The 26,625-nt window shown below is 42.7% G+C and overlaps 1 protein-coding gene across 3 annotated transcripts in view; it reads right to left on the bottom strand.

Moving 5' to 3' along the window:
• UBE2E1 (ubiquitin conjugating enzyme E2 E1) overlaps positions 1 to 23,870 on the bottom strand; it is a 47,948-nt gene extending 24,078 nt beyond the window's left edge. The window contains exons 1-5 of one of the 3 annotated variants that reach the window (XM_042779086.1): positions 23,676 to 23,870; positions 23,509 to 23,545; positions 22,935 to 22,999; positions 21,480 to 21,658; positions 19,332 to 19,382 (exon numbers count right to left, since the gene is read on the bottom strand). In XM_042779086.1, coding sequence (XP_042635020.1) covers positions 19,332 to 19,382; positions 21,480 to 21,658; positions 22,935 to 22,999; positions 23,509 to 23,545; positions 23,676 to 23,855 — 512 coding nt within the window. In that variant the 5' untranslated portion in view covers positions 23,856 to 23,870. The remainder of the gene's footprint in view (positions 1 to 19,331; positions 19,383 to 21,479; positions 21,659 to 22,934; positions 23,000 to 23,508; positions 23,546 to 23,675) is intronic. The other 2 variants (XM_033053379.2, XM_033053388.2) reach the window with 2 other exon arrangements.
• Positions 23,871 to 26,625: the final 2,755 nt, after the last annotated feature.

Raw genomic sequence — 26,625 nt, 5'->3', positions numbered from 1 at the left:
CAGAAGCTGAGAGATGAGCCATTAATTTGTGTGTATTTGAATTAAGCCTTTTTCTCATTCACAAGATCCTTTTTTCAAAATGGGAGAACTTATTACCATAGGTGATAATATCCCTAGTGAGCACAAGGCCAGGAAAGAGCAAGTTTCTTTTCCTACTTCAAAGTTTGTGGCAAACCACACACTGTTAAAGATCTATCCTGTAAGCATATATTTGTCAAGTCTCTTTCTACAAGCAAGTACTTCTGTATCAGTCTGGGCTAGCTGAAGTCAATGGCAAAAATTCCATCAAGTTCAACAGGACTAATTCATATGCAATGCAGGGCACAGAAATCTCTTGGGAATTCAGCAAAACGCTCCCAACAAAGCCAGCAGCTACTGCAAAAGCCAGATCACTGCAGAGCACTTGGATTGGGGGGCTGCTTCATCACACTTAGCCCAGCCAGTAATTATGGCATTCCTAATTCCTACTGTCAGCAAAGAACACTTTTGAAAGTATCCTTGTTCCACCTGCATCCCATGAGAAGACAAGATACTGTACTTTTTTACAGAAGAGCAAAGTCTAAAAGTTTGTTATCAATCAATGCTGCTGCTGAGCATCTTCAAAACATGAAACAAGCTTTGCTTCTGTCATTAAACTGACATTAATTTATAGATAGTAACAGAAGAGCAGAACCTTTTAAGGAAAGCACAGAGCTTGGCAGAGAGTTGAACTCCTCTTTAAGGTTCTTTTGTTTAAAGATACATTTTTATTCAAATTACTTTTCCTACACTCCCAATATGAGAATTTAGAGGCCAGGAATATTTTGACTAAAGCCTAGTTATTTCTAATTTTTGTTTCTATTAGTTTTTGCTCAACCACCTTTTTCTTTTCTTTCTGAGTCTACAGTTGTGGGTTTGTGTTGGGTTTTTCTGTTATGTGGTTTTGGGTTTGGGTTTTTTGGAGGTTTTTTTTTTTTAACAAAAAAAAAAATCTTTAGCATATCAAGATATTTCTCCTCCCTAGCCCCAACATGCAGTAACTGTGTAGTTTAAAGTCCTGCTGAGATTTGCAGGCATAAATGTCAAATATAATAGTCTAGTCTTTTCACATATTTCTTCACTCCTGATATTTTTCCACTCTGTGGAATTAATTCTGTAACCTGAAGTGCCACTTATTAAAAAGCAAGCCATAGTAAAGAGCTTGCTACCATCATCACTTCCTTAACAGAAATATAGTGATTTCACTCATTACAGCACACTCAAGTTTAATCAACACTGTAGCTTCTGCTCTGTGTAGGTATTAATCATTTATAAGCCTTCGGATTCTATTGCTCACTTTGTAGGTCATTTCCACAGGCATTCCCTTTGCAACCTGATCAGACACGATGCACAAAAGTCATTTCTAGGATGACCCGATATGGAAAGGGATGTGGAAAAGGAGCATGAAAAGGGACAAAGCCAGTATGGGAGCAGGATTTCTGATCCCAAAGAGATACAAGAGAGGTGTGCACATGTGTACGTGGAAGGAAGGGAAAAAAACACTCTTTGTGCAAGCTGGAATTGGACTAAGATTTCAATGTAATGCTCAGAATTAAAGCAGATTTTAGTCTATAGGCAAGTTTAATTGGAAGAAACAAACAACTCCCCCCAGTCCCAAAAAAAATCCCTCCACCATGCTCTTCTGATACAACATCTCAAGGTTATCTTGCTTAAACCTAGGAATCTGAGTTTAATATTGCTCCCAAATCACCATAATTAATAACACTGACTTTGAACATAGATGGTAGCCACATGCCTGCCCAATTCTGTTTCAAATTCTGTTATGTTCTTTGCCTCAATGATTTCCAATGACAGTAAGTTCCAGAGACTAATTATATGTGTGAAATACACATATAATACCTTTTTTTCATTGCTCTTCTATTTGCCATCTTTGATTTCAACCTAACATCTTTTAGTTCTTCTGTTATGAGAAAAAGAAAACAGATGTTTCTAATTTATTTTGTCTTACACTAAAATTCAGTGCAGCATGAAGTTAGCAGTTAAATAACTGAAGTATTTCATCCTGATTGTGTTCTTCTAGACAGAGTAAATGCCTATTCTTCCAGAGTAAGCTTACCTATCTACTAGGAGAATGAGAGAAAGATGAGCGAGAAAGTAAAGAAATTCAAACCTATGAACTTTAGGCTTAAGGTTTATGACAGAAAATGAGAAAACAAATACCAAAAGCATTAAAAATGCTCCCCTATTTGATGCTGGTGTGTCTATATTTGGGAAAAAAACCAAACCAAACAAACCACCCCAAGGAACCACAAACTAACCAAATGAAGTACAGCGTGTATGCCTGAAGATGCTAGTGAGGGAGAGGGACAATTAAAGCAAAAAAACAGAACTGTATATGTAATGTCACCCAAACCTCTAGTATCACACATACTCAGCATACTACTTTAAATCTCACTGTAGAAGTAATTACAGTCAACAGTTGCAGCTTCCTTTGTGAGCATAAGCAAGTTCTCAGGTACCATTATCAGGGTCATGGATGAACAGCTTAAAAAGGGATCAATGCCATCATTTTGCAATGACATTTCTGGACACAGAAAGTGTGTACATCTGTATTTGTGTGTAACTACCATTATCTGGGTGTAAGCTGCATCAAACAAAAGAATTACTTTGATCAAAACACTTTATTAAATAAGGATGTCCATGTAGAGGCATCAAATTTGTAAAAGCTGGCGGAAGTAGGTTTCAGAGGCAACTCACCAGACTGCAGACTGATGACATTGGTGTTACAATTTCAGTGGAAACCTTGCTTGATTTAGTTATTGCAGGACAGGAAAGGACAATTCAGAGAAATGAGAGCTTTTATGTTACTTCAGCTATAGGACTGGTCTCTAAATACAAAGGTTGCCTACCCTTAGATCCACTACCAGCCTGCACTTCATCTTACTACACCTGATTCCAAATTTCATCATTTATTTTAATGGAAATAACACTTCAATTGAAGGAAAAATACACACTTCAATGCTTCATTCTGCAGGATGATGGGATCCTTGATCTTTAGATTCATTAGCACACACTTGATACATATGAAAAGGCCTCACCTACATTGCCCGGTTTTGAGGACTTGAAAACAAATTTCTGGAGCAGAGAAACCCTTGTTGACAATATATATCCTTTGGATCAGATTTTTTTTAAAGGTGTATTTTCAACAGTGAAACAGATAATAAATAAATAGTGTTCTTATACAGTTAGAAGTTCATTTTTCCAAGTCAAAGCATTGCAAAGACTGGAAGAAAGCCACTAGTCTGTTATGATTAGCCAAGGGCATGAGAGCACAATTAGTTCTTACTTGATGACAGGATCAGATACAAAAAGGAAACCCAGGTAGGTGATACAGAAAATGAGGTGTCCTGATTGAGCGTGACAACATTCAGATTGAATTTTCTAAAAGCATCATACATCTTTTAACAAATTTGTGTGATAATGGTCCTGTTATATCCAGCTCTGATCATACAGACACTACGTCATGTTTAAAACTGGAGTACAGAAAACCTGTACACCCCCATAGATGTACTCACTCTGTTCAGTGACACATGAACACACACACTCCTATAGGGTATTCCATTACAGTGGATCTAGAATTGTATTACCATTTTTGCTACAAAATAATGACAACAATATACATTATGGCAGCACTGATCCCCTCTCAGTAACAAAATTTGACTTTACCTTTTATACCATTGGTATTAACTGGCAAGTCAGTGTTATCCCTTGGAGTCTGTTTTGGACACTCCTAAGAGACTTTCCTACGTGTGCTTCTTCTCCTGGGTGATGCAATGCTTGTAGTTTAGGAAAACGCACACTGTCAATTTCTACAAGTCAAATTAAATGCTGAAGAAAAGGACACTTGATCTTACAGTAATTCTTTTCCACACAGCTACTTCTACACATTTAGGAGGGAAAAAGTGAAGAAAAAAAACCCCTACTTCCTCAAAACTTCAACTGCACTGTGGTAAGGGAATGCAAAATATGTGTTTGCACACATATACATGCTTTAAACACACTGCTGACAAAAAGCAGATCTGATTCAACACTGCTCCCCTAGAGCTGTTGTCCTAGATAGTATCTAGGAGTTTTAAAATGTGCAAATTACTACGAATTACCTCATAATTTGCAAAATGAAATGGTTGGCAAAATAAAAATCAAGCTAAAACCTACTTCATCATTTCAAAGTTGTTCATAATTTCAAAGAAGTCTGATAGTGGTTCAGTCTTCTTGAACAATGCAACTACTGCAGAACACCAGAGGCACCATTTAGAGTCTTCCTTACTGTAAGGGATTTACTTTTAACTGCTGGCAAAATCCAAGTACACGTTCCCCTCCTGAGCATCTTTTAATCTTTATAGTTTCTGTTCCTTTAATCCATGTAGAACAGACCCCCACCAAGTAGGTACGTCTCCCCAGCCCAGGTTACAGAGGGAAGGCAGCTCTGGTTCAGTGTCGACTGAGTTCAGGTACATTTCTGAAAAGACTGGAAAGCAAGATCTAAGCTGTGCAAGCTCCAATTAAAGCAGAAAAACAGCTTAAACTAAGAAAAAGCCTACCTATTAAAAACGTCTTAGCAGTTGTGACCAGCATGGATGAGAAATGGTAAGACAGGTTGCCCAGTGGTTGTTGTGCTGGTTTCACACACTTTTCCCACTAGAGCAAAGAATGACCAAGAGACTCATCATCTCAAGGAGTATTCTCACTGGAAATAGTTTTTGTGGAAAGTCAGACCCTTAAATGTATCCATGTCATAATTTTACTCCTACAAGACATAGTGTTATACTACATATTGAAAGACATACAGAAAGAATCAAAAATACAGGACAATTTAAGCCCTTGTTTTCTTCAGTACTACTTGTAAAGAGAAACTTGAACACATAAGAGATATCACCTTTCATAACCTTGTGAATGTGCTAAGGATGCACATGGGTCTGACTGCCCACAGGCATGCAAGTATTAAAGAAAAGGAGTTAAACAGACCCACCCTCAACTAGATCAATGTCTTACTGCACATACGTTTATCTTCTTCCTTTGTCTGTTGTATGGCCACTAGGTCTACAGTTCCTGAAGTCTCCTAAAATCGGAGGACTTTAACAGCCAAAGCAATGCAAAGAAAAGACAAAATTCCCAATCCTCCCACCAAAAAACACCTCAGCACCGCATGTCCTTCCTATCTTTTCTTATACTGAGAAACAGTATAATAGATATGAGTAAGGAAGCAATGTGAATCTGTGCACAGTATTACCTTAATTTTTTTTTTAACAGTCTATATGTATGCTTTTCATTAGCTCCCTGTGGTGGCAAAACTATAAATATAAAAGATAGAGACATAAAGGGAAAAAATAAAGTAGCCAATACCAAAGATTTTAAATACACTTACGCAACCACAGTTTGTTTTACAGCTGCTTTACATAACAATAAAAATGTAATATACCACGGACTTTTGGCAGTGTGTAGTGAGGCAGCATCAAATGGCAATAACTGAGTAAACACAAATGATCTCTTTGGAACAATTAAGCAATTTTAGAAAGACCATTATGTCCAACAAGTAATAGGTCCAAAGAGACAGAAAGGTGAAAAGTATGTTTCTCTGTACTGACCAGAGATCACATATATTACCCTCTGGAAGAGATGATGACTTCATAATCATATTATACAACCCATAATAGAAAATAGCCCTGTTTAGCACATTAAACAAAAATAGAGATATTTCCTTCAGATGCCAAAGGCAAGAATGCTTTCTTCCATCCAGTTGTCTCAGCATACTTAATAAATAATAAAAAAGGACAAAAAATGCTTACCCTCTATGCATAACCAGCTGAGAAAATCATTGCCTGTATATAAAACAGTGAACCGTGCACACAGTTCAATGAACAGCTTGGCACTTCAAAGAAAAAAAAAGGGTAAATAATACATACTGTACATTAAACTCTACAGAACTGTTTTAGTGACCTTGGACTCTAGTAATATAAGCAGGGACATGCAAACCCACTTATTTCTAGACACAGTTCATTCACCATCTCTAGCAAGGACTGAAATTTAACACTGGACCTAGTGTGTCATTAGGATATGACACATTATCTTTCAGGAAAGTCAATGGAACTATAATGTTTGCTTAGATTATTTTAATATAAAAAAAAAAAAGAGATTCTCCCTCTGAAAAGAAATAATTTGCTGAAACAGCAACTAAATTACTTTCTAGATGACATTCAGTGTGTACATGAGAGAAGGATTAGTAAAAATACTGACCAAAGAATCTTTCACTTGCCTGGCATACAGCTGTCTGCTGGATAATGTTCATAGAGGCTCACCTTCTACACAGTCAAATGTCCTCATAACTCCCAAGTGAAGTTTAGATGTATCCTCTTGACTTGAAACCTTTCAAGCTAATAAAATACTTTTCCAATGACCAAGGAGTACAACATAAAGAAGGATGACAAATTTCAATTTCTATATTACCTTGCAACTCAGGATTATCCCATTTGCCCATTTAAGTACTTTAAAACCACTTTCCTCTTTCCCTTTCATCAAGCTATTCTGATTCATGACCAGATACTTTGCCAATTTAAAAAACAAATCTATATACACATTCAGTAGTTTAGCTGATCACTGCTACTTCATTTGCAAGTAAATTAATAAAACAAGGATGGTTATGTCTGCTTATTTTTAAATTCCTAATATACATTTTATTTTTGTCAACAGCACAACCTTGCCTCTTCAGTTCTCTGTAAGCATGGGCTGCAGACTTTTGACAGATGTAATGGCTTACTGCTGAAGGATCAGTGCAGCCATCAGGAAAGAGAAAGGACCTGAACATGCTCAGCTCAGAAGGATAAGGAGGCAGGAGACACCAGCACTGTTCTTGACAAGGCTGAGATGGTTTGCAGAGAGACCCAAGGGCCAGAACAGGCACTCTAGCTCTTTCTTCCAGAACTTAACACCACACTGGTGACTTGAACAAACTGGATTATGACAAAGGAAAGGAAAACCTAGAAAAGTATAGAGATTGCTCAGTCTCTGCAAGATACTGTAAGATTTATTAGTGGAAAGGGATCTGGTAATATACAATTTTTCTCTCTTGTTCCCTGATTTTAAGAGTTACATCTAATCCCACCCTGTATTTTCACTCTTTCCTGGTATGTCACAGTTCAGTCATTAACTCTAGTTCCATCCTTTTTTTCCTCATTTGTTCGGTGAAGACTGTTGCAAACAGAACAGACTTCGGTAGGTGAAAGATAGCTCTCCTTTCCAGATCCAAAGCTAAATCAGCATTCCACCCTTACCTCTCTAAGTCCAGCTAGGAATCACTAACAAATCTCACCCAGCTGTTCAGCCAGCCATGAAGAGGTCATGGCACATCCCCACTTACCCACAGCCCTTCACTCTGCTGCTACCACTTATAGCTGCACCCTGCCACCTTGTATCCTCACTGCAAGGTGTTACCACACAAGCCTCTGCTAGCTATTCAATCCCTACTTTTCAGCCTTTCCTGACAAAATCCAGTGCTAGTTAATAAATACATCCTAAATGGTTAGTTCTGCACTACTCAGCATGCAGTGAAATGTGCATCTGAACAATCCCAATGCTAAATTATTTGTCTGGACTTTACATCTCCTCATAAATAAGACTCTTCTATGAAATACCAGTCAAAATCCTTGAAATGCAATGCAGAAAGTAGAGAGTGCACAGTCTATGGGGTTAGAAAATCTGCGTTTTTTGTGGGAAAAATAATTCACAACACATACCCGATACATTACAAAACATCATATGTAACACAATATTCATAGTCATTAAGAGTACACACACTGAATACTAAATACTTGAAACTGGAATGTCTCAACACATGTAATAGCTGTGCATTTTAACTCATATTTCCCGAACAAATAGTTACAGTCCTCCTAGATATTGAGGTGGAAGGTGAAGCAGGAGTACAAAGACACCAAAGGAAGAGATTAGTGTTGGACAGCTTCATTATTTCTCTGTCACTATCCTGGAAGAAAAAAGCCCCAACACTAATATATCTCAAAATACACTATCCTATTACAAAGTAGTAGCATCACAAAGTATCAGCTGTGATAACCTTGGTGTGCATTAAACTGGAAAATAACCAAATCACATATTCAAGATAATACAACAGCTGCTGAATAAAACAACTCACTTATTTACATCTATCAGATAAGGGAAAAAAAAAGGCAATTTTGCAACATAAGCACAATGATTTTGGGGAAGGGAAGATAGAGTGACACCTACAAGCCCAAAGACTAAACCTACTTCATTATTAAGGAACATTTAAACATAGACAGAAATTTACATATCACTTTACCAACACTGACAAAAATTAAAGAAGTGCTTTACTCTGAAAAGTTTACAGTCTACATTCAGCAACACAAATGCATGAAGGTTAATCCCTCACAAAAGCAAGGAGAAGTGGTTAAGTGACAGGAAACAAGAGCTTGCTTTAAAGGGCAAAGCATAAAAAGAAGAGAGGCAAGAAGGGCAGAAGTTGAGCATTTTTCTGTGGCTAAAAGCCATGTCAATTGGAACAAGGAAACAGAAAAGAGCCTGAAGTTAGTGGAGTGGAATGAGGGACAATGGGGTGGGGGAAGGAGGTCATTTTGTGGGTATTCCACATAGAACCTAAAAAGACCATTTGGGGTCATTTAACTCGGCACCCTACTGCAGGCAGTGGTAAGAGCCTACTCCTCAGAATAGGTGATGGTGGACACTCTCTGTAGTCCATTCCCTTTGTACTCCTTCCGAATCCACACCCACTGGATTAAGGGTGCTAAAGGGTACATGCCTGATTTTTCTCTTTGTATCTGTTTATGGACCTGTTGCTCATGAATTTGTTCAGCCCACCCTTGAACATGCTGATACTGTCTGCCTCCACAACTTCCTGCAGAAGAGTTTCCAGAACCTCACTGCCTACTAGGCAGGAGGACCTTATCTGCTCTAAAATGATCTTTTAACAGTTTCAGTGAATATGTATTTCCAGTAATATGGAATTTACTGAGTAACAGCTTTTGCCATACTTTTCTTCTAGTTGCTACAAAAACAAGGTGTGTTCCTTAAGGATATTGAGATTCACAGGGCCTTCAACAAAATTAATTTGCAATTTCCTATCTTTAATACTAGTCTGTTTGGTTGGGATTGATCGAGTCACTTGTTTCTCTCTCCATTTTTTGCCCTCTTCCTCCATTTCTCTGCTACCTTTCACTCCCTCTGCTTCTTTGCTTGCTATTACTTCCCCAGTTTTTTTTCCCCATTCCTCACACCTCACTAATGTGCTTCCAGGACGACATGGCTCAAGAGTCACATGTGATTCAAGTAGCAGTTCCAGGAGGTCTGCAAAGATACAGTGGGGTGCCTGTTACACATACTCGTCAAGGTATAGTATGTTGTTCCCACTATAAGATCATAAAAGTGCATTCACTTTATTACTAAATTAATATTTCATCTCCTAAGTGGGGGCGTAAAACAATCACCACAGAAAAACTATTGTTGCAGCTTGTATGGTTTACTGTTTCAAAAATCTATTCATGCCTAGGAAGAGGGTGGCCCATGGATGGTCCTCCCCATCAAGAGGAGGATGCCTCACAGTGCAAGGAGCAGAAAGCAGAGCTAAATTGCTGGAGCAGAAAAAGCATCAGTCTTGTCTCTACTTCCAACTTTGCTGCAAGCATTCCAGCAACCAGTGCAAAATCACTTCAGTCATCCTGATGGACCACCTCTCTCTGATGTCCCTTCTTGTACAGTCTTGCTGCCTTGAATGGTTTTATGTCCTTTTCTGTTCCTCATCTGCAACTCATTCATCTCCCAGTCTTACCAATACCTGCAATCTGATTAACCTCACAAGAGGAGTGAGGGGATGGAAAAAATTGGAAAGATGCTATTCTAAAGAAAATATTAAGATTTCACTAGAGATTTCAACCCTGGAATGCAGCTGAAATCAAGCAGCAGGGCAGCTGAAGGCCTGGCACTAGTTACATTCAAAACTTAGATCTCCTAGGTCATTCTTGTCGCTACTGTACATCTTTCTGCCTGATTTCCTAGGTTACAATGGTGCTGTTGAAATTCAATTTAAAGTAGGAAGGAAAGCATCACCCCAACTTTAATGCAACAGAGAACTCAGTGAGATTCATGATATTTTGAGACTTAGCATAGGTATTTAAAGCCTTCTTTTCTCTCTCCTACAGTCACCCAAGTGTAAGGAGGCACAAATACAGTAATTTCACGATTACAAGCCGCACTGATTATAAGCTGCACTTCCGGGGTGTCAGCAACGTTTTGTTTTTCCTCCATATATAAGCCACACCTGATTGTACACCGCACTTTTGTTCGCAGCGAGGATCCGCGTGCAACTTTCACAGAGTTGCTAATTAGTAACAGAATCGCGGGGTTTACTGGCTCGGTGCGAGGCCGGGCGGCCTCGCGCCGCTCAGGGCTGCCAACGGGGCCGGGTGGCCCAGCTCGGCGCTGCCACCGCTGCTGGGCTCGCTCGTCCCCGCCCGACACCTGCACTGCCACTGTCGGGCTTCCCCGCCTCTGCCGGGGTCAGTCGGGCTCCAGCTTGGTTTGGGGTTGCCACAGGGTCTCACTTCGGGGTTGGCAACTTTCAGAACGTTGTCCATATATAAACCGTTCTGGATTACAAGCCGCATTTCCGGGTTTGGACCAAAATTTTAGTCAAAATGGTGTGGCTTATAATCTGAAATTACTGCACCAGAACTCGAAGCACTACAAAATATGATGAGAATCTCAAATTCAGAATTACCCCATCAAAAAGAAAGGTTGACAATTCTTGTGGATAAATAACTTACAAGGAAGACAAGGAGGGCACTAACTATAAAGGCTTATATGTATCACCTAATTTACCTCCTTTAAAAAGGTTACTAAGACATACAGAAAATACTGTACAAATACAGTATTACAACAATGTGATCAGAAAATTCTGATAAAATTACCTTTTGTGGTATACTACAGTATAATCTAATTACGTTAAAACAGTATCATTACAACTGTGCACATTTTAGCAATCTTTCAAAGCCACCTGCAGCAGCTAAACACTGCATTAATGAAATAAATTCTACTTTCGCCACCATTTATAGGCCACTTCCCAGACCAGCTACACTTGTTCAGAATATAAAATAGCACACTGAAACTTTCTAGAAGTTGTCCACTTGAAAACTGCAAACATACAACAATCTGCAACAGTTGTAACCTAAATTAGCACCATAAAATGTCAGTGAAGATATTCAAACTGCATCTAAAGCCTTTGAGGCAGTTACCCTGGCAGTTTTTCTTGTAGAATAATCACTGCCTCCAATAAATCTGACAAAGTTCTTAGACCATACCAGACATAGGTTGCTTTTGGCTTTTTTGAATCAATTCACCTATTGTGAAAAGATACTTTTGATTTCAGAATTAATTGTTAATCTTTGGGGGTCTAAATTCCTGTGTGCAACTCCTGTATGATCCTAGGCATCAAAAGAAAACACACCAAGACCCCTCTCCTGATTTCTCCCAGTGAGACACTGGGATTAGCACACTGTCCAAAATAGATACCCACAGCAGAAAAAGCATTAAATATTACCAGTCCACCTGCTCCAGAAAGTTCCTCCCCATTTTGCTTTGCAATTCTCAGTACCAAATCAAAATTCTCTGTGTTTCCAGCAAGTCCAGTAGCCTCAAAGGGAGAGATGAGCAATCTTTTTAAACAGTCATTTACATTGATACAAAGTACTAACATACTTATCTGATTAGGTCCACACTCACTTTTGACTCTAAAAGTCTAAAAGCTCCTGGAGGAATTCAGACCTAAATTCTACACTGATTCACAGAAACACAGAAACAAAGAAATCTAACAGGACCCTACACTATTAATCGTACAGTCTCTTTAATCCAATTACCTTGTATTTTCTCTTAAACAAATTAACTGCCAAAACTTGGCCTGGACCCAGTTCTCAAAACAGCTCAATTTCATCTTACCTGACCCATATTTTCAGTTGTGAAATTATGGAAGAGACTGGAGGGAGTGGGGAGATTCAAACACCACATCTGCCCCGAGCTAAAGTCTACATGCCCAACTCTCCTTTTCTCCCCCAACTTCCTTCTCCCAGTGTTCAGGTTAATAAAGAACACTGCAAATTGGATATTGAAGTTAAGCATACAGCTCTGCAACGCCTCCTTGTAATGTCAATTAGCCACTTACACACAAAAAACATGTATTAAATGCATGGCTGCAATCAATACACTTTCCCCAAATGCCTTGGAATTTTAATTGCATGTTGCTGAAATTTGCAAATTCGCAAGAGAAATAAGAAACCCCCTCTGAATTCCTGAGTGCACTGTGCTTATTTTGACAGTTGTAGTTTATTTATAGTACTTGACAATACATGTTCTCTCCTCGATTTTGTAATATAATGAAGTGAGTATTTAGACCTCCACTGTTAAGCCTCAGAGGGAAAAATAAGTATAAATTTATTTCATTCAAATAAATGCACAGATTGGCAAGATTTTACTTATAATGACTACATTGCATCATTAATTGAACTTAGTTTGAAGCACTTGGTTTTGTGGAGAAAGCATAGCCCTTAACTTTGAGCGGGATATGTGTCTGCACAGGTGTGCAGTAACCTCCTAACCCATTCACATAAAATGGTATTCCTTTTTTTTAGTACATTAAATGCTTCTGAAAAGGTGCAGCATGGAAGGCTGGTCTGTCATGTACAATTACAGAAGAGCACAGGTAGAGGCTGCAGAAGTTTCACTATGCACAAACTCACTGATAACCTTAATCCACTGAGGTGCAGGTGAGCTCTGTCTCCATCCCCAGCACAACCCCCCTCCAACAGTGGCACCAAAGTGAACATCTGCCAGACACAATGACACCCGCTCTCAAAACCAACCCACTCTTCAGAAACCACAAGGCTCTGGCAACCTGCTCTTGCTGAAATCTTCAAACACAAATCCATCCTCCTCAATCCCCTAGACAAGCCAGTCATCCACGGGTAATTTTGTCTTCATATTAAAAGGCAAGTTAGACTCAAACCCTAAAGTATAAACAGCGCACATACATTGTTTCCCATTTATAGCTATGGAGTATCTTACACATACAGTGTATGTTTCTTAAAACAAAACCAGACATATAAACTGCTGCTTTACACATATCCAATATAAAAATCTAGACAAGCAGCACTGGAATACAACTGAAAAACCAAACAAGACTGTGTAACCAAGAGGAAACATAAGAATTTGTCAGATAAAACATATATGCAGCATCATAAACACAGTTGCACAGTGCCCTCCAAGGGCAGCAAAACTGAAAGTCAAATAACAAAATTAAGTGATATACAAGGGAGTGTGCACAGAAGGGATTTCAATCCTCTTTGTTCTTAGCCATGATAAAATTTCACAGCCGCTCTCAAGATTCATCGTTTCCATGTTTAGCATGCAAGAGCACAGAATGCAGTTCATTTGGGAATTACCGAGCCAGGACGTGCCAAGCAAAATCTACCACCGCATCAGCCAGCTCCTGCCACAGTGTCTGAACAGCCTGGCCATCAAAACATTTCTAACACTTAAAATAAAAACAGAAGTGGCTTCAGAAAAGTTAATTCCTGTCATATTAACTAATCGATCCTCAGCAAAGAAACTGCTCCTGTGCAGCCTTTGTCTGAGCACATCGGGTAGAGGACTTCGCCTGCAGGAGTTGCTACCTCCACATACTTAAATTCAGCCAGTGTAGAAATGTATTATTTTTATGGTTTGCAAGCTAGACCATACACAGTTGCAGAGGATCTCTAAATTAGTTAACACACCATTTCAAAAGGAAGAGTTATTTCTCCAGGGATCATGTGCCAAACAAAGCAAAGAGGGAATGTTGAACCATTGGTAGTTTATATGACAAAAGATATTTTTCAACTACACACAGCACTAATTACGAAGGTCCTTCCTATCCTACATCTGGAAACTTCTCACAGAAAACACTCACATTATCAACACAGCGTGAGGGGAAAAAAGAAAAAAAGTTCTAAAGCCACTTTTGTAAGCTGATAATTTCACCTTCCTTAAAGGTGGTGATAATTTTTTATTTCTACAAGGAAGCAAAAGCTGGCATTTGTGTCATTCCTGACCTAGTAATCTGACTGTGCATATTAAGGAAAAAAGTCATAATGAAATTGTTACTTAGAAAATGTAAGATTGGAAAGTTTATGCTATAGAATATGATTGTGTTCAGGAAGGGCTATTTCACACACAAAAATAACAAAAACAACACTGATATTAGAGTTTAACAGTGACAATCCATCCTTAGATAATATACTAGATTTAAAAGCAAAAGCACTTAAAGCATTACTGGAGTTGAAAGTATTGAAAAAATACTTTTGCAAAAAATTACAAGCACCATAAAAAACAAATGTAAGCAAGACAAATGCCAGACTTGCATGGTATGCAGATGAAATATATTAATTATAATATGAAGCTGTTGAATTCAAAACTGCCTTTGAGCCACACATTTTATGCAGACTTCTCTCCAGCCAAGAAATCTTAATTCCACATTGCAAAGTTTTGAAAACTATTAATATTCTGTACGTTATAACAGAGAGCACTTCTCCCCACCACCTTTACTGGGACACATATTTATTAAGTGGTGACAGCTAACTTTCACGAGACTCTCAAGGAGATCTGGTCCTTATTCTGCAAATTTACAAAAACTGGGATGAAGGTGCCAAGAAACACAACTGTATTTTATTATTAAATAATGAATTTGTGACAGCATTTTACTCTGAAGCAATGGTAAGCCCTGCAGGCAAATGCCTCCTTCAGCAAAAGTTTGAAAATTATTTTTGTTTAAATAACAGCTGGTCTTGCCTATGTGGACTTAAATGAGCCATGTGGAGACAAACTTGTTTCAGTTTGGCTAAGATAGAGTAAAAAACATTAATTCTAATTAATATCCATTTTGGTCCCTCTACACAGATGGGAAAAATAACATTATATTACCATGCTTACATACAGTCAATACCAGACACTCAATAAAGCACAAATTCAAAGCCCTGCTCATAATGCAACTGATGCACACAGTTCCAGCAAAACAGCTCAGCTGCAAGTTAGCTTGAAACAAAAGAGATTTACATTCATTTCTCCACTTTGCCAGAGACTTCCTGCATGACCTTGAACAAGTCACTTGTTTTTGTGTGCTGCAACTCCCCACCCCTAAAAATGGAGAAAATCACTTGTTCCATAACCTCACATCAATAAGCAGATCTACCATCAGGAGCTGCTTAGATACAGAGGTTGAAAAAAGGACACAAAGCAAATAAAGAGAACTTTAAGCTTTAATTAACTTCTCTTAAAGCTTTGGACACTTCATCATAGAGATAGAAGGAAAGCTTTTGCACACCACTCCTAAGTCTTAACAGCAAACAAAAATCAGGGCTGCCTACATAGCAAGATGGAACGATATTTTGACATCTGCAGACCCAAAGCAAAGGCATGACACCTCCTCTGTCACCAGCATATACAAAAGACCAAAAGTAAGAAGCTCCTAGTTATCATCTTTGAGTTTTAAAACAGGAGCTAAACTGTCTGGTATAAAACAAAGTAGGAGAAGAGATCACCAGATACACTCTTAAAAGATTTAAAACACTTTAGGTCCAAACAGTCATTCTCCAATTCATATTAACCACTAACCACCTTTTGAACTTGAAAGTCATATTTAACTTTCATAACTCAGTATTAGTATCAGGAGTCAAATCATCTTGCAGAAATTAAAGACCTCCAGAGCACTGGTCCACTGAAAATAATGAAGAGGACTAAAATCCATTCAGAAGTAGTTGCCAAACACACATTACATTAGGACACTTATGAGACAGCATCGCTCCCAGCAGGAACCCACGAATTTGTGACATGTATTAAATATATGTTTTTAGAAAATGTTTTCAAGTCCAAAAATCTACTTTTTGAATGCAAACAAAGACTGTTTCCATGCACATGCTCTGCACCTCTGCACAACTAACTGTGCTAGCCTGTGAAAATCAAAATCACAGCTTGAGGAAGGAGACACAAGCGCAAAAGGACTATGAGAAATAAACCAGCCAATGAGACATAAGCCCAGGTAAGTTTTTGGGGGATGCAGACAAGCTATGGAAAAAACAGAAGCAAGGAAAGTACTGATGAGAGAGGAAGTTCTGGAATAAACTTCCCCTCATATTACCCACATATGTGTAAAAACCACACAGCTGCTCAATCACAGGGTGTTGAGTGTGCTTGGAGTTTGGGTTTTTTGGCTTTTGTTTTTTAAACAGATGATCTGTGGGTTAAATACATGAAAATACAGTCACTGAAAGCTACAAAAATAAAAATGAAACATTTATTTTTAAGCTATTTTGTTTGAAATGTCAAATGGTTGTCATTATTTGTAATTGTATCTTATATGTCTCATTTTATAAGAAGAAAAATACCTCATGTAAGATGTTGTAAAACAGTTCTTACTAAAAATCATTCACAACCTGAACCTTTATCTTTCAATACTCAGAGCTACTCTGGGATGTGTTAAATATCTTGAACTCCCATTACCGAAATAAGATCGAAAAACAGCAAGACCAAAAATTAAAGCACAGCCAACAATGAACTTATATCAAGCACTGGGCACAGAACAGGGGGAAATACCAAGATGGTGGTGGGGGGGTGTAAGAACAGATGTCCAGAGAGAGAAAAAAGATTATGATGTTTCCAACATAACACAGAATACAGTCTCGGACAAACATTTTCAAATGTGACTTGAGGCTTTGGCAACCCCTGAAACTGACAGCACAACAGGCAGTACATGGCATCATACATAATGCCCTGAATATGTAAGTTCTAAGATTAAACTTGCAGGAGAGAGCAAGATGCTTAAAAGGAGAAGACTGGCCTCTCCTCCAGTGACACCTGAAAAAAGTCTGTAGAGGCACAAAGGCAGCAGAGATATGAGGGGCAGGAGGTCAGAGGAAAGGTTAGAATAAGCAAAGTCATAAAGGCAGGAAATTGAAACTAAGTTCTCGAACTATGTACTTAATACCTCCTTCACAGCATGCCAGCCAGTAATGTTCATACCAAAGGAAAAAATATAAAGGAAAGCAGTGACACTTAGCATGCTTCCCAAGAAAAAAATTTGGCAAGCTTAAACATCATGCAGCAACCAGAGTCTCTCATTTGCTTAATCTCCTCACAGTCATAAACTGACTATTTCTATTTCTTTTTTTCACAAGAGGTGAACTTTCCCCATAACTGCAATAGCTGAATTTCACTATTGTGGCAATCAGCACCTGCCTGCCTTTTTACAAACCAGTTACAGGGGCAAACTCCCAGTGCTTGACAGCACAACTGGAGCCTTGTTAGCCATAAGCAGAGCTGCTCTTCTCGCTCTCAGCACCGCATTTACAGAAGTAAGACGACTTCACCCCAAGATGAGCAATATCAAAACTCCTTTGGTCACACACACACAGAGCAAACCCCTCCACTCACGTTTTCCTACCTATCAACATATTAAAAGGCAGTAACAACTACACCAGTTTCATGCATTACTGGCAGGAGTTGCCAGCCTTCACTGTTACTCGTCTGAAAGTCAAAAGGAATGCAGAATACTTGTAACTCCACTATGGATGAAGATTAATCATCACTATTTGTACTACAAACTAATTTTTACCATTAGAAATATTTGCAAAGGCTGAAATAACAAGCTTAATATGTGGGTCTTGAAGTGCATTATTCTCCATGGCTATGTAATTAAAAAGGAAAAACCAAAACTATACCACATTTTGACAAGTAGTCTACTAGTTCCTCTTTACCTGCGAATTAATTCAATAAAAAAAAAGATAAATTTAGGTTCTAGCATCATTTACAAAAACCTTCAGAAGAAACACACTATCGCAGCTTTTGGATAGACTTCCAAAGTTCAGTTTGAAGTCCCAGCACCTTGACCACCCATACTCAGCTATCTAGGAGCAAGTAACAGTGCCTGAGATGTGCTTTTGTGTTTCCTTCCCGTGAAAATCAGGTTAAAACTGGAGGAGGAGAGAAAAGCGTGCAGACTTCATCCTGACACAGCTGGGATGCACACAGGACAGACATCTCCAGCCCAAGAACTGGAAATTTTGTAATATTCAGGTAAGTCATTACTGTCCCTAAAACAACATTGTCACAGCTAAATATTTCAAAACTTGTTGGTTATCATCCCAACAGCACAAAAATCTTCTTAGTATCAGATTAGATGTCACACATCACATTCAATCTCTCCTTTAATTAATTATGATCCTAGGAACTGGTACTGAAAGGGTGGCTCTGGACCTGTCAGGCTAACTCTTGTGCTAATGCCTCCCCACAGACTAACAGTGGCCAAAAGCTTCAATAAAAAGGTTCATGCACATTTTGTGGGTGGAAACTCAATACTAAAATGACCAATTTAAACAGTTATTTATAAACATAATTTTCTCTGATTTCTGCTATTACCAACATCAAAAAGACATCAAACCTCAGCTACAGCAAGAAGACGGGAACAGAGCTATATGTTGGCAACTACAGCAAACAGACCAGAGCAAAAGCCTCTTTTCTCTTGAATGAGCAAGTATAACCAAAGATGTTACTACTGCCTCCTCTCCAAATGCAAAGATATTCAGGGACACCATGCAATGAAACAAAACAACCTGCTAGCTGTTTGAAAAAACCAATACAAGTTTCTAAAACATACTTAAAAACAAGCTGCTTTGTAAAGGGCAACAGAATATTCCTGCTTTCTGTTTCATCAGCTAAGATGTATGTTCCAGTGGGGCACCCACTGAGTTACGAATTCACACTTCTCTTCACTGTCAGCTGCTGTTCACAACAGAACTCTGAGCTAAAAACCTCAGAGCATTCTCTGCTTCCTTGGCAGGACTCTTATTTATATAAGATTAGTGCAGTCAAGCATTAGATTTATAAACCAAAACCAAAAACAAACAAGGAGAAAGTTTTCACACTCTTCTTTATACACTAGTTTCTGAAACACACACACAAAAAACCAGTGTAACATATTGAAAGGCAATTGTTAAAAAATCCAAACAATCCCCAAAACAAACAGAAAACTGGTCAAAACACATACAATCTCTGGAGGTACCTCCACCTGGAAACTATTTAAAGTCATGCAAGCATTCACAAAAGTACTGTTGGCCACCTGAACAGCCCGCTCCTCTGCTCCATCCAGAGCCTCTGAGGGCAATTACAACACACCAGCACACTTGAGCCCCTCACCTTCCCCCACCCTCCTCAGGTAAGGAATTGACACTAACCTGCAGTTGGGAGGTGGATCTAAGGTGATGTCAGCCAATTCCTTCTGAATCCTGTGGCAATAAAGCAAGAAGGAACAAAGGTAAGTCACTGTGTGGGACAGCAGTTCTCCTTGCAGACGTACTGTCACTGTGAGCTTGCCACAGTATATAAGAGGCACACTCAGCTGCAGCCTCCCACCAGTCCAAACTCCCTAGGCAGGACAGGCACCCTGCCCTGTTAAAGAGACAGCCAGGAAAGAAGACAGGCATCGTGCACTGAACCCAGACAGGTGCACTGCTCTGCCCTCCCACAAAGATGCCAACCATGCAGTGGAAAAGACTGTCCGCTTTACTCTGCCAACCAGCCTGTAAATGAGGGGAAACCTCTGCAAATGTGATGCACCAAGAGGAAACTGCAGTCTGAAAAGGAATTTTGTCTTACGGGACTGAGAGAAACAGTCATTGCCAGATTGGCTCCCTCCTCTCTCCCCCAGCTTCTCATCACCATCCTGAGGAAAAAAAACCACAGCCCTGAGGGAGACAATAACTGCGCCATTCTCAAGGACACTTTAAGGAAGGTGAATATTTATTTCTGAGGCTCCTGCACAATCCTACCACCTTCAATTCTCTCTTCTCTTCACCCTCAAGAGACACACAACACCCCCATGTCCCCTCCCTAGGACTCCAGACGCTCCCTCTCTCCACTGTGTTCAGCCAACACCCTGTCCTCCCGGCCCAGACTATTCTGGGTTTACACTGTTTTTGCCACAAAACGCCCAAACAGCTATCATCCTCTTCCCTGGAGTCCCATTACTGTCACTCAGGCTTTCCTTCCAGATTTCCCCACCCAGCATTCAGCCTGCCTTCCTTCTCCTTTAAACTCAGCCAGCATCTCCTGCCACTTGTCACACACAAGAACCACAGCCTTTCCACAGGAGGCAGTTAAAAATCTTCTCCTTAAAAGAGTGAAGGGCACAACACGTAAACACTGCTTGCCACTATCTATGTCAGTTTACCATGGAAACCTGCTGAGTGGAGATCTGGAATAACCAAACTGCCTAAATTCTACAAAGCCAGAGAACTTAGTTGCTACGACAGGGCATTTGCATAAAACCCCAGTCACTTTAGACACCTACTGATACAACCTCTCAGCTGCTTGGCAAAGCTGTTCAGTGAGATGGTTTATTATTCTTACTGAAGTACTGCAAGTTTGCTTGAAAACCTCCATTTGTCAGTTTAGCTCCCTGCAGCAGGATGATGCTGAATTCAGGTGCCACACAGAATAAGTACGAAAGGGTAACAAATTTTTTTTTTTTTTTTTTTAAGATGAGTAGCTGCAAGAGCCTGTCCAAGTGAACAAAACTGACTGACATAGCTGTTCTGGAATTACTATTCTACACAGATGTCCCTCCCTACATATTATTCTGGAATAAAAATTACTTTATTCTTAAAAAAAGCCCAAACCCACTCTATGCTGTGAGCAAAGACTATTTTAGAGCAGAATATCCACAACTGGGCCTGCTGTGGATTATTTATTCCAATCAGTATCCAACCATACACAGAAAATTCAATATAAGTGATGAGCAGACAAAAATAACAATAATGTATTTGTTGGTAAAGATCTGGGGCTATATTAAACCCCTTGCACTGGAGTGCACTCCTCCAAAGCAAGCAAACTCAAAACTTCACAAACATTAATTAATCTCCAAATCAGTCCTGGAAAAAAAAAAAAAAAGACACTCTAGACTCCAAACCACAAGAGAGGGAAACGGATGTTGAAATGTAATGCCTTACTTGGGACTATATAGCTTCCAGAAGCACAGAAAAAAATAAGGTCTAAATGTCAATCCTACACCATTCCCATAACAAATGCTAGTAAGGAAAAAGGAAAAGACAGAAATAATTGAGGGTCAGAATACCAGCCCAGAGAAAGAAAAGACAGGAAAATATTTGGAAAAAGCAGGAAGAGGGACCAGAAAGCAGTGAAGTTGGGCAGACACTCACTGCAGTGAGACACTGAAAAAAGTGAGACAATAGCAGCTTCATGTACAAAGGTTGAGCACAAGGGCTAGAGATGAGGAATGGGAGCAGCGGGGGAACAGAGCAAAATAAAATTTTGGAAGAAGGGAAAATGCAACAAATCAGTGAGAAAACTGACTGCAGCCTCACCTCTTGGCACTGGTAGATAGCAGTTTAGAGTTTTTACTCATGCTGACTTTGCTTTCCTTCTTCTTAGGTGTGCTTGTCTCTTTCTCTGTCTGTTGGTTGGAGGATGAAGATGAGGAGGAGCTGGTGCTGGCCCTCGAATCGTCATCCGACATAGCGACCCCCCCACCACACACCCCAACCTGGAGAGGAGACACCATGGGGCGTGGGGAACAAACAGTGAACACAAACACACACAGAGAAAGGCTGCCGACAATCTCGCTCTGTGTTTGGGTCATGCTCCTTTTAAAGGATCCTGTGTCTCCCTCTCCTATCTAGGCCCTACAGCCATAGCAGGAGGAGCAGTAGCTTCCCCTGCACTACTAACACAGAGGAGCAGGGGGAAAGGGACTTTAAAAGCTTCCTCTCAGAACGCAAGAGCGGAATGAGAGGAGACTGGAACGAGGACAACTGCGAGGATCAGGGAAGCTCAAAGCAATTCTTTCTAATCTCCCCCAAACTGCACACACAAGAGGAGCCATCACCACCCACCACTATCGAGCCTAGGGGTGTAGAAGATAAAAATGGAACAGCTCGGGTCCCTTGGGTTCCCGGGAGGCACGTAGGGGAGGCAGGAAGGGATGGGGCCGGGGGGGTGACCGTCGCCCTTCTAAAATGGAAGTGGGGCATCACTGGCAACACAGGGAAGACCCTGGCAGATGTGTGACCTGCGGTGGGGAAACCCCTGCCTGCTGGATAACCCCTGTCTGTGGGATCGGGTGTTGGAAGCCGTGACGGGAGGCGGGCAGGAAGGGAGCAAACCACGGGGAAGGGCTAAGCAGGGAGTGGGGTGCACTGGTGGCACCCACCGAGGCCCAGTGCACGGAGGGGCATTTGCCAGCGCAGGGGGAAGGGAGCAGAGGGTCTGTGCCGGGGGAACGTGGGGGGAAGGAGGGCCAGGGCCTACGAGGGGCCAGAGAGGAGGGCCCGGGGAGGCCGTGTCAGGGAGGGGGGCAGCGGGGGCCAAGGGGAGGCAGCCCGGGTCCATGCGGGCACCCCGGGGGCACGGGGGAGGAGGGCGAGCACGGCGGGCTATCGAGGGCAGGTCCGCAGCCGAGAGGGGCGAGAAGCCGTCGGGAGGGATGGGGGGGCTGGCAGGGCACCCCGGGAGAGTTCGGGCGAAGGGCTCGAGGGGCAGCCGTGGGCCCAGGGGGAGGGGGGGTGGCGACACACGGCCGCCTCCCTCCCAGGGCCACGGGCCCCCGGGGAGCTTTCCCTGCCCCGCCGGCCGAGAGCCGGAGGGGGCCCGGCCGAGCTGCCCCGGCCGCGGGCCCGCAGGGCCGGGGGACAGCGGTACCTGACAGCCCCGGGCGCGACCCCCCTGCCCCGCCGGCTGCCGCCCCATCGCCGGGCCGCGGCCGGCCCTGCCCCTCGCCCCTGCCCCCGGGGAGGGCGGCGGGGGGTGCCCCGTCCCCCTACCTCTCCCTTTGTGTCTGGCTGCTCCTCCTCGGTGCGGCTGGGCCTGGCCACTCGTGTCTCTCTCGCTGGGAGAGAAGCGGAAGTGCTGCAACAGCAACTATTAAACAGGCAATGGCTTCCCTGGCTGCCTCCCCCACCGCCGAGCGGGGCTGGGGGGCGGCGGGGCCGGGGCGCACCCGGAGCGGAGCGGGGGGCGGCGGGGGCGGGCGGCAGAGCCCCAGCTCCGGGGATGGAGGGGGATTCTGGCCGCCACGGCCCCCTCCCTTTCCCTTCCCCCCGGGTAGGGAAGAAGGGGCACACGGAGGGGGACGTGAGTTTTTAATGGAGACCCTCTGAAAAGTAACCTGGAAGGGTGTCGGGGGGGAGAGGGACAGGCGCCCTCCCCGTCTCTGCTGCTGCTGCCGTGCAAGAGCCCCGCGGGGACGCGGTGGAAGCAGGTGGCTGGGAGAGGGGCAGCTCCCGGGGCTGCTTTTCTTTAAGGCTCAGAGGGGGGTATTTGGCTCTGCGCGGGAGCTGCTTGCTTTCCTCCTATTCTCACAACTGTTTCAACCCCAAAGCTTCTCCCCTGCCTCACCTGCTTTGTCCCTCCGGCAGCAGCAGCAACTTCTCACCTGTCTCAGTTTGAAAGCAATAAGGGAAAAAAAGAAAGAGAAAAAAAAAAAAGAGAGAGCCTAGCCCAAAGCCCACTCGCCCCCACCGATCCAGGCAAAAGGAATCCCCGGCAGCTTTCCCGTCTCTCACCTGTTTCAGCCCTAAAGCAGCAGCTGTGTCCTCCCTTCCCTCCCCCGGCTCAGCCCTGAACCAGCAGCAGGAGCAGCCGCTTCCCACTCGCCCTCGCCCGGAGTTCAGGATTCCATTGTCCCCCACACTGCATTTGGTGACATCACTGACACACAAAGAAGGGGCACTTCGTGATGTCATCAACGCATGCTGGGAGAGAAAACAAAATTCTGGGCTTGGCAGCGACAGCACTAACACACAGACGCACACAGATACACACGCAGACCTTTCAATTTTCCAAAGGTAAAAGTATTAGGGATTTTTTTTTCCCCTAGTCCCCTGATGGGGAGCCCGTCTGCGGGAAAAGGCGTGTTGTATTCGCTAGCGTGTTGAAATCGCAAGGCGATTTACTAATTTCTCCGAAACCTCTGCTGTCCATCTCTCGCTCCCTGTCCACCCATCGGAGAAAAGTGATTTGGCTGGAGCGACCCACCGCCCCCGGCCCAGGCGCGGGGAGCAGCCCCGGTGGGCAGCCGCGGCTCTTCCTGGAGATGCCGGACCCACTCGTGGAGGGACAATGGGGACCAGCATTCCCACCGACCTCACCCGGGGCACGTTTGGCTCGGTGCCGCCAGTTTCCACAGCCTATCGAGGGATCGCCTATCGAGTTACTTGGTGTCTTCAGTGGCCGAAAATACACTGGACTGTCACCACCACGCACCACGATAATGGATCGGAGTTTGTATGTCACCCTTTCTCCCGCGGGGGGACCTCGAGGTGATCCGCAGTCACACAGGGCTGCTGGCTTCACAGGGCGCTGTTACAACATGACTGACACCTGGGGGGTCCCGAGGGGTCAGTTACAAAAGCGAAGCCGCGGGAGCGGCGGGGGAACATCCCAAGGCTGGACATCGCTTCGCAGCGACCGCGGGGGGGAGCGGGGGCAGCCGCGGCCGGCTCCTCCTGGAGCCCCGGCTTCCCGTCTGGCGCTGCCCCTTCCTGGGCCGCCAACATGGCCCCAGGGCGGGGAAGAGCCCTCCCCGTTCCCCGTGCCCAGCTGCTGCCTTCGGGCTCCCGTGGGGCCGGCGGGGTGAAGCTGCCCCCCGGGAAGAGCCTGCCCCTTAGCTGCGGCAGGGGCTTGAGTGGGGATGAAACCCTGCAGGCTGGGGTCGGGTAGCGGGCGCCCTTGGCTTCTTTTGGCGTCAGCTGTCAGCCAGGCTGCCTGGGGATGCTGAACCTTTCCTCCATGGGACAGCAGCTTCACACTTTGTGGCTCAACACAAGGCTCATGGCATTGACCTTTCACCATTTATACCTGTAATCTTTGAGCCAGAAGTACCCCTAGAGTGGACATCCTTGCAGAGACAGTACTTTCCTCTGTTACCCTCTCCTCTGCTTCCTTGGACTTCTGCATCTGCTGCTTCTCTGTCCTTACCCTCTCTCTTTCCCTCCCTCACCCATTTTCTGCACACATCTCACCAGCACCTCATTTTCCCTGGGCCAATCCCTAACCTACCTACACTCCCCAAACTTACTGCCTAGTCTGTTTGAGCCATGCAGTATACTCGATATGTACACCCCAGTGACACTTGTGAGTGTCACCCTGACAACAAAAGAAATTCCACTGCAGTGACATGCTTATATGGTCTTTGTGTGTGGGTTTTGATTTTGGGGCTTTTTTTTCCTGCTAACTCTGCTGTTCAGTCTTTATTACCTGTAATACCATGTAGTAGACTTCAGTGAACTTTCTTCCAAAAACAGTTTGCTAGCAGAGACAACCCATCCAGTTTGACCTATGGAAATGATGCTTGGGAAGCTATGGTCATCCTGCCTTCTAGGAGCTGTACAGCTGTGGCATCTCCACCATTGACCACGGCCCTGAAGACATATAATAAATGTCATAAAAGCTGGCTTTTAGATGAAGGTGATTCTTATTACTTCATGCCCCTCACTGACAAAACAGGGTCAGAATTCAGTTCCTGAAAAATGCAATGAGCCCCTCTGCCAACATTTTCCTAACTGACCCAGGGGGCTGTGGAGGATGGGCTGGCAGTGTGTGCCAGGTGAGAAATGCAAAAGATGTGAGGACACAGAGCAAAATGACCAGGCTTAACAAATTTTACTGCTTATATGGAATAGCTCTTTTAAAACAGAAAATCTTAATTTTCGCTGCAAACAAACCCCCAAAAAACAAACAAACAAACAAACAAAACCCAAAAAAAATAAAAAACAAAAAAATCCCCAAAAAACCAAAAATCTCCAGCCCTTTCCTGTTGTCACAGGAAACCTTGGGCAAAGTCAAGTGAGATAATTGATATTAATAATGAAAACCCTCCAGTCCTGTAGTAAGGGGCAAGGAAAATGTAAATATTGCTACAAAATCACACAGGCACTTTTGCTATATTATGTTAATAATCTTGGTAGGGGGTTATCTGTAGATTAACCTTTTCTGTAGCGCACAATCCTTGGTTACCCTGTTCAAAGTAATAATATGATAACCAGCAGCAGCAGTTATTTACTTTGAAGCCTACCCAAAAATGCTTTTGCTGAAAGCACCTACTAATGTCAGCGCTTGAGCAGCTGTTACAGTGGCAACTCCCATTTTATGACTCACCTCCTAGGTCACAGCTGGGATCAGCAATGGGCTGTTCTCCTGTGCTAGCCAGGCCATACCCAGAGCACTGGAGACAGAGGGAACCAAGAGGCCGCCTTCTATGCCCAGAAATGTTTTTGCAGCTTGCCCTTCTTCCATGCTTGGCCTCTCAGCTGTGCACTGACACGGAAAAAAAGGAAAGAGAGTGTAGTACATGATTCTTTTTCCACCAAATAGAAGAACTACCTCCTCTAATCAATCTCATCCCACCTTGGGAATTTTGACAAAATGCCACTGATCTGCTTCTATTTCTCTCCTGTAGAGTGTGTGCACTTTATTGGATGAGCTTTCCTTCTTATCAGTGCTTCCTCTTCCTGT

The sequence above is a fragment of the Catharus ustulatus genome, chromosome 1 (assembly GCF_009819885.2).
Source record: "Catharus ustulatus isolate bCatUst1 chromosome 1, bCatUst1.pri.v2, whole genome shotgun sequence".
Lineage (NCBI taxonomy): Eukaryota > Metazoa > Chordata > Aves > Passeriformes > Turdidae > Catharus > Catharus ustulatus.
The sequence above is the reverse complement of the archived record's forward strand: the minus strand, read 5'-3'. Positions and strand labels throughout refer to the sequence as shown.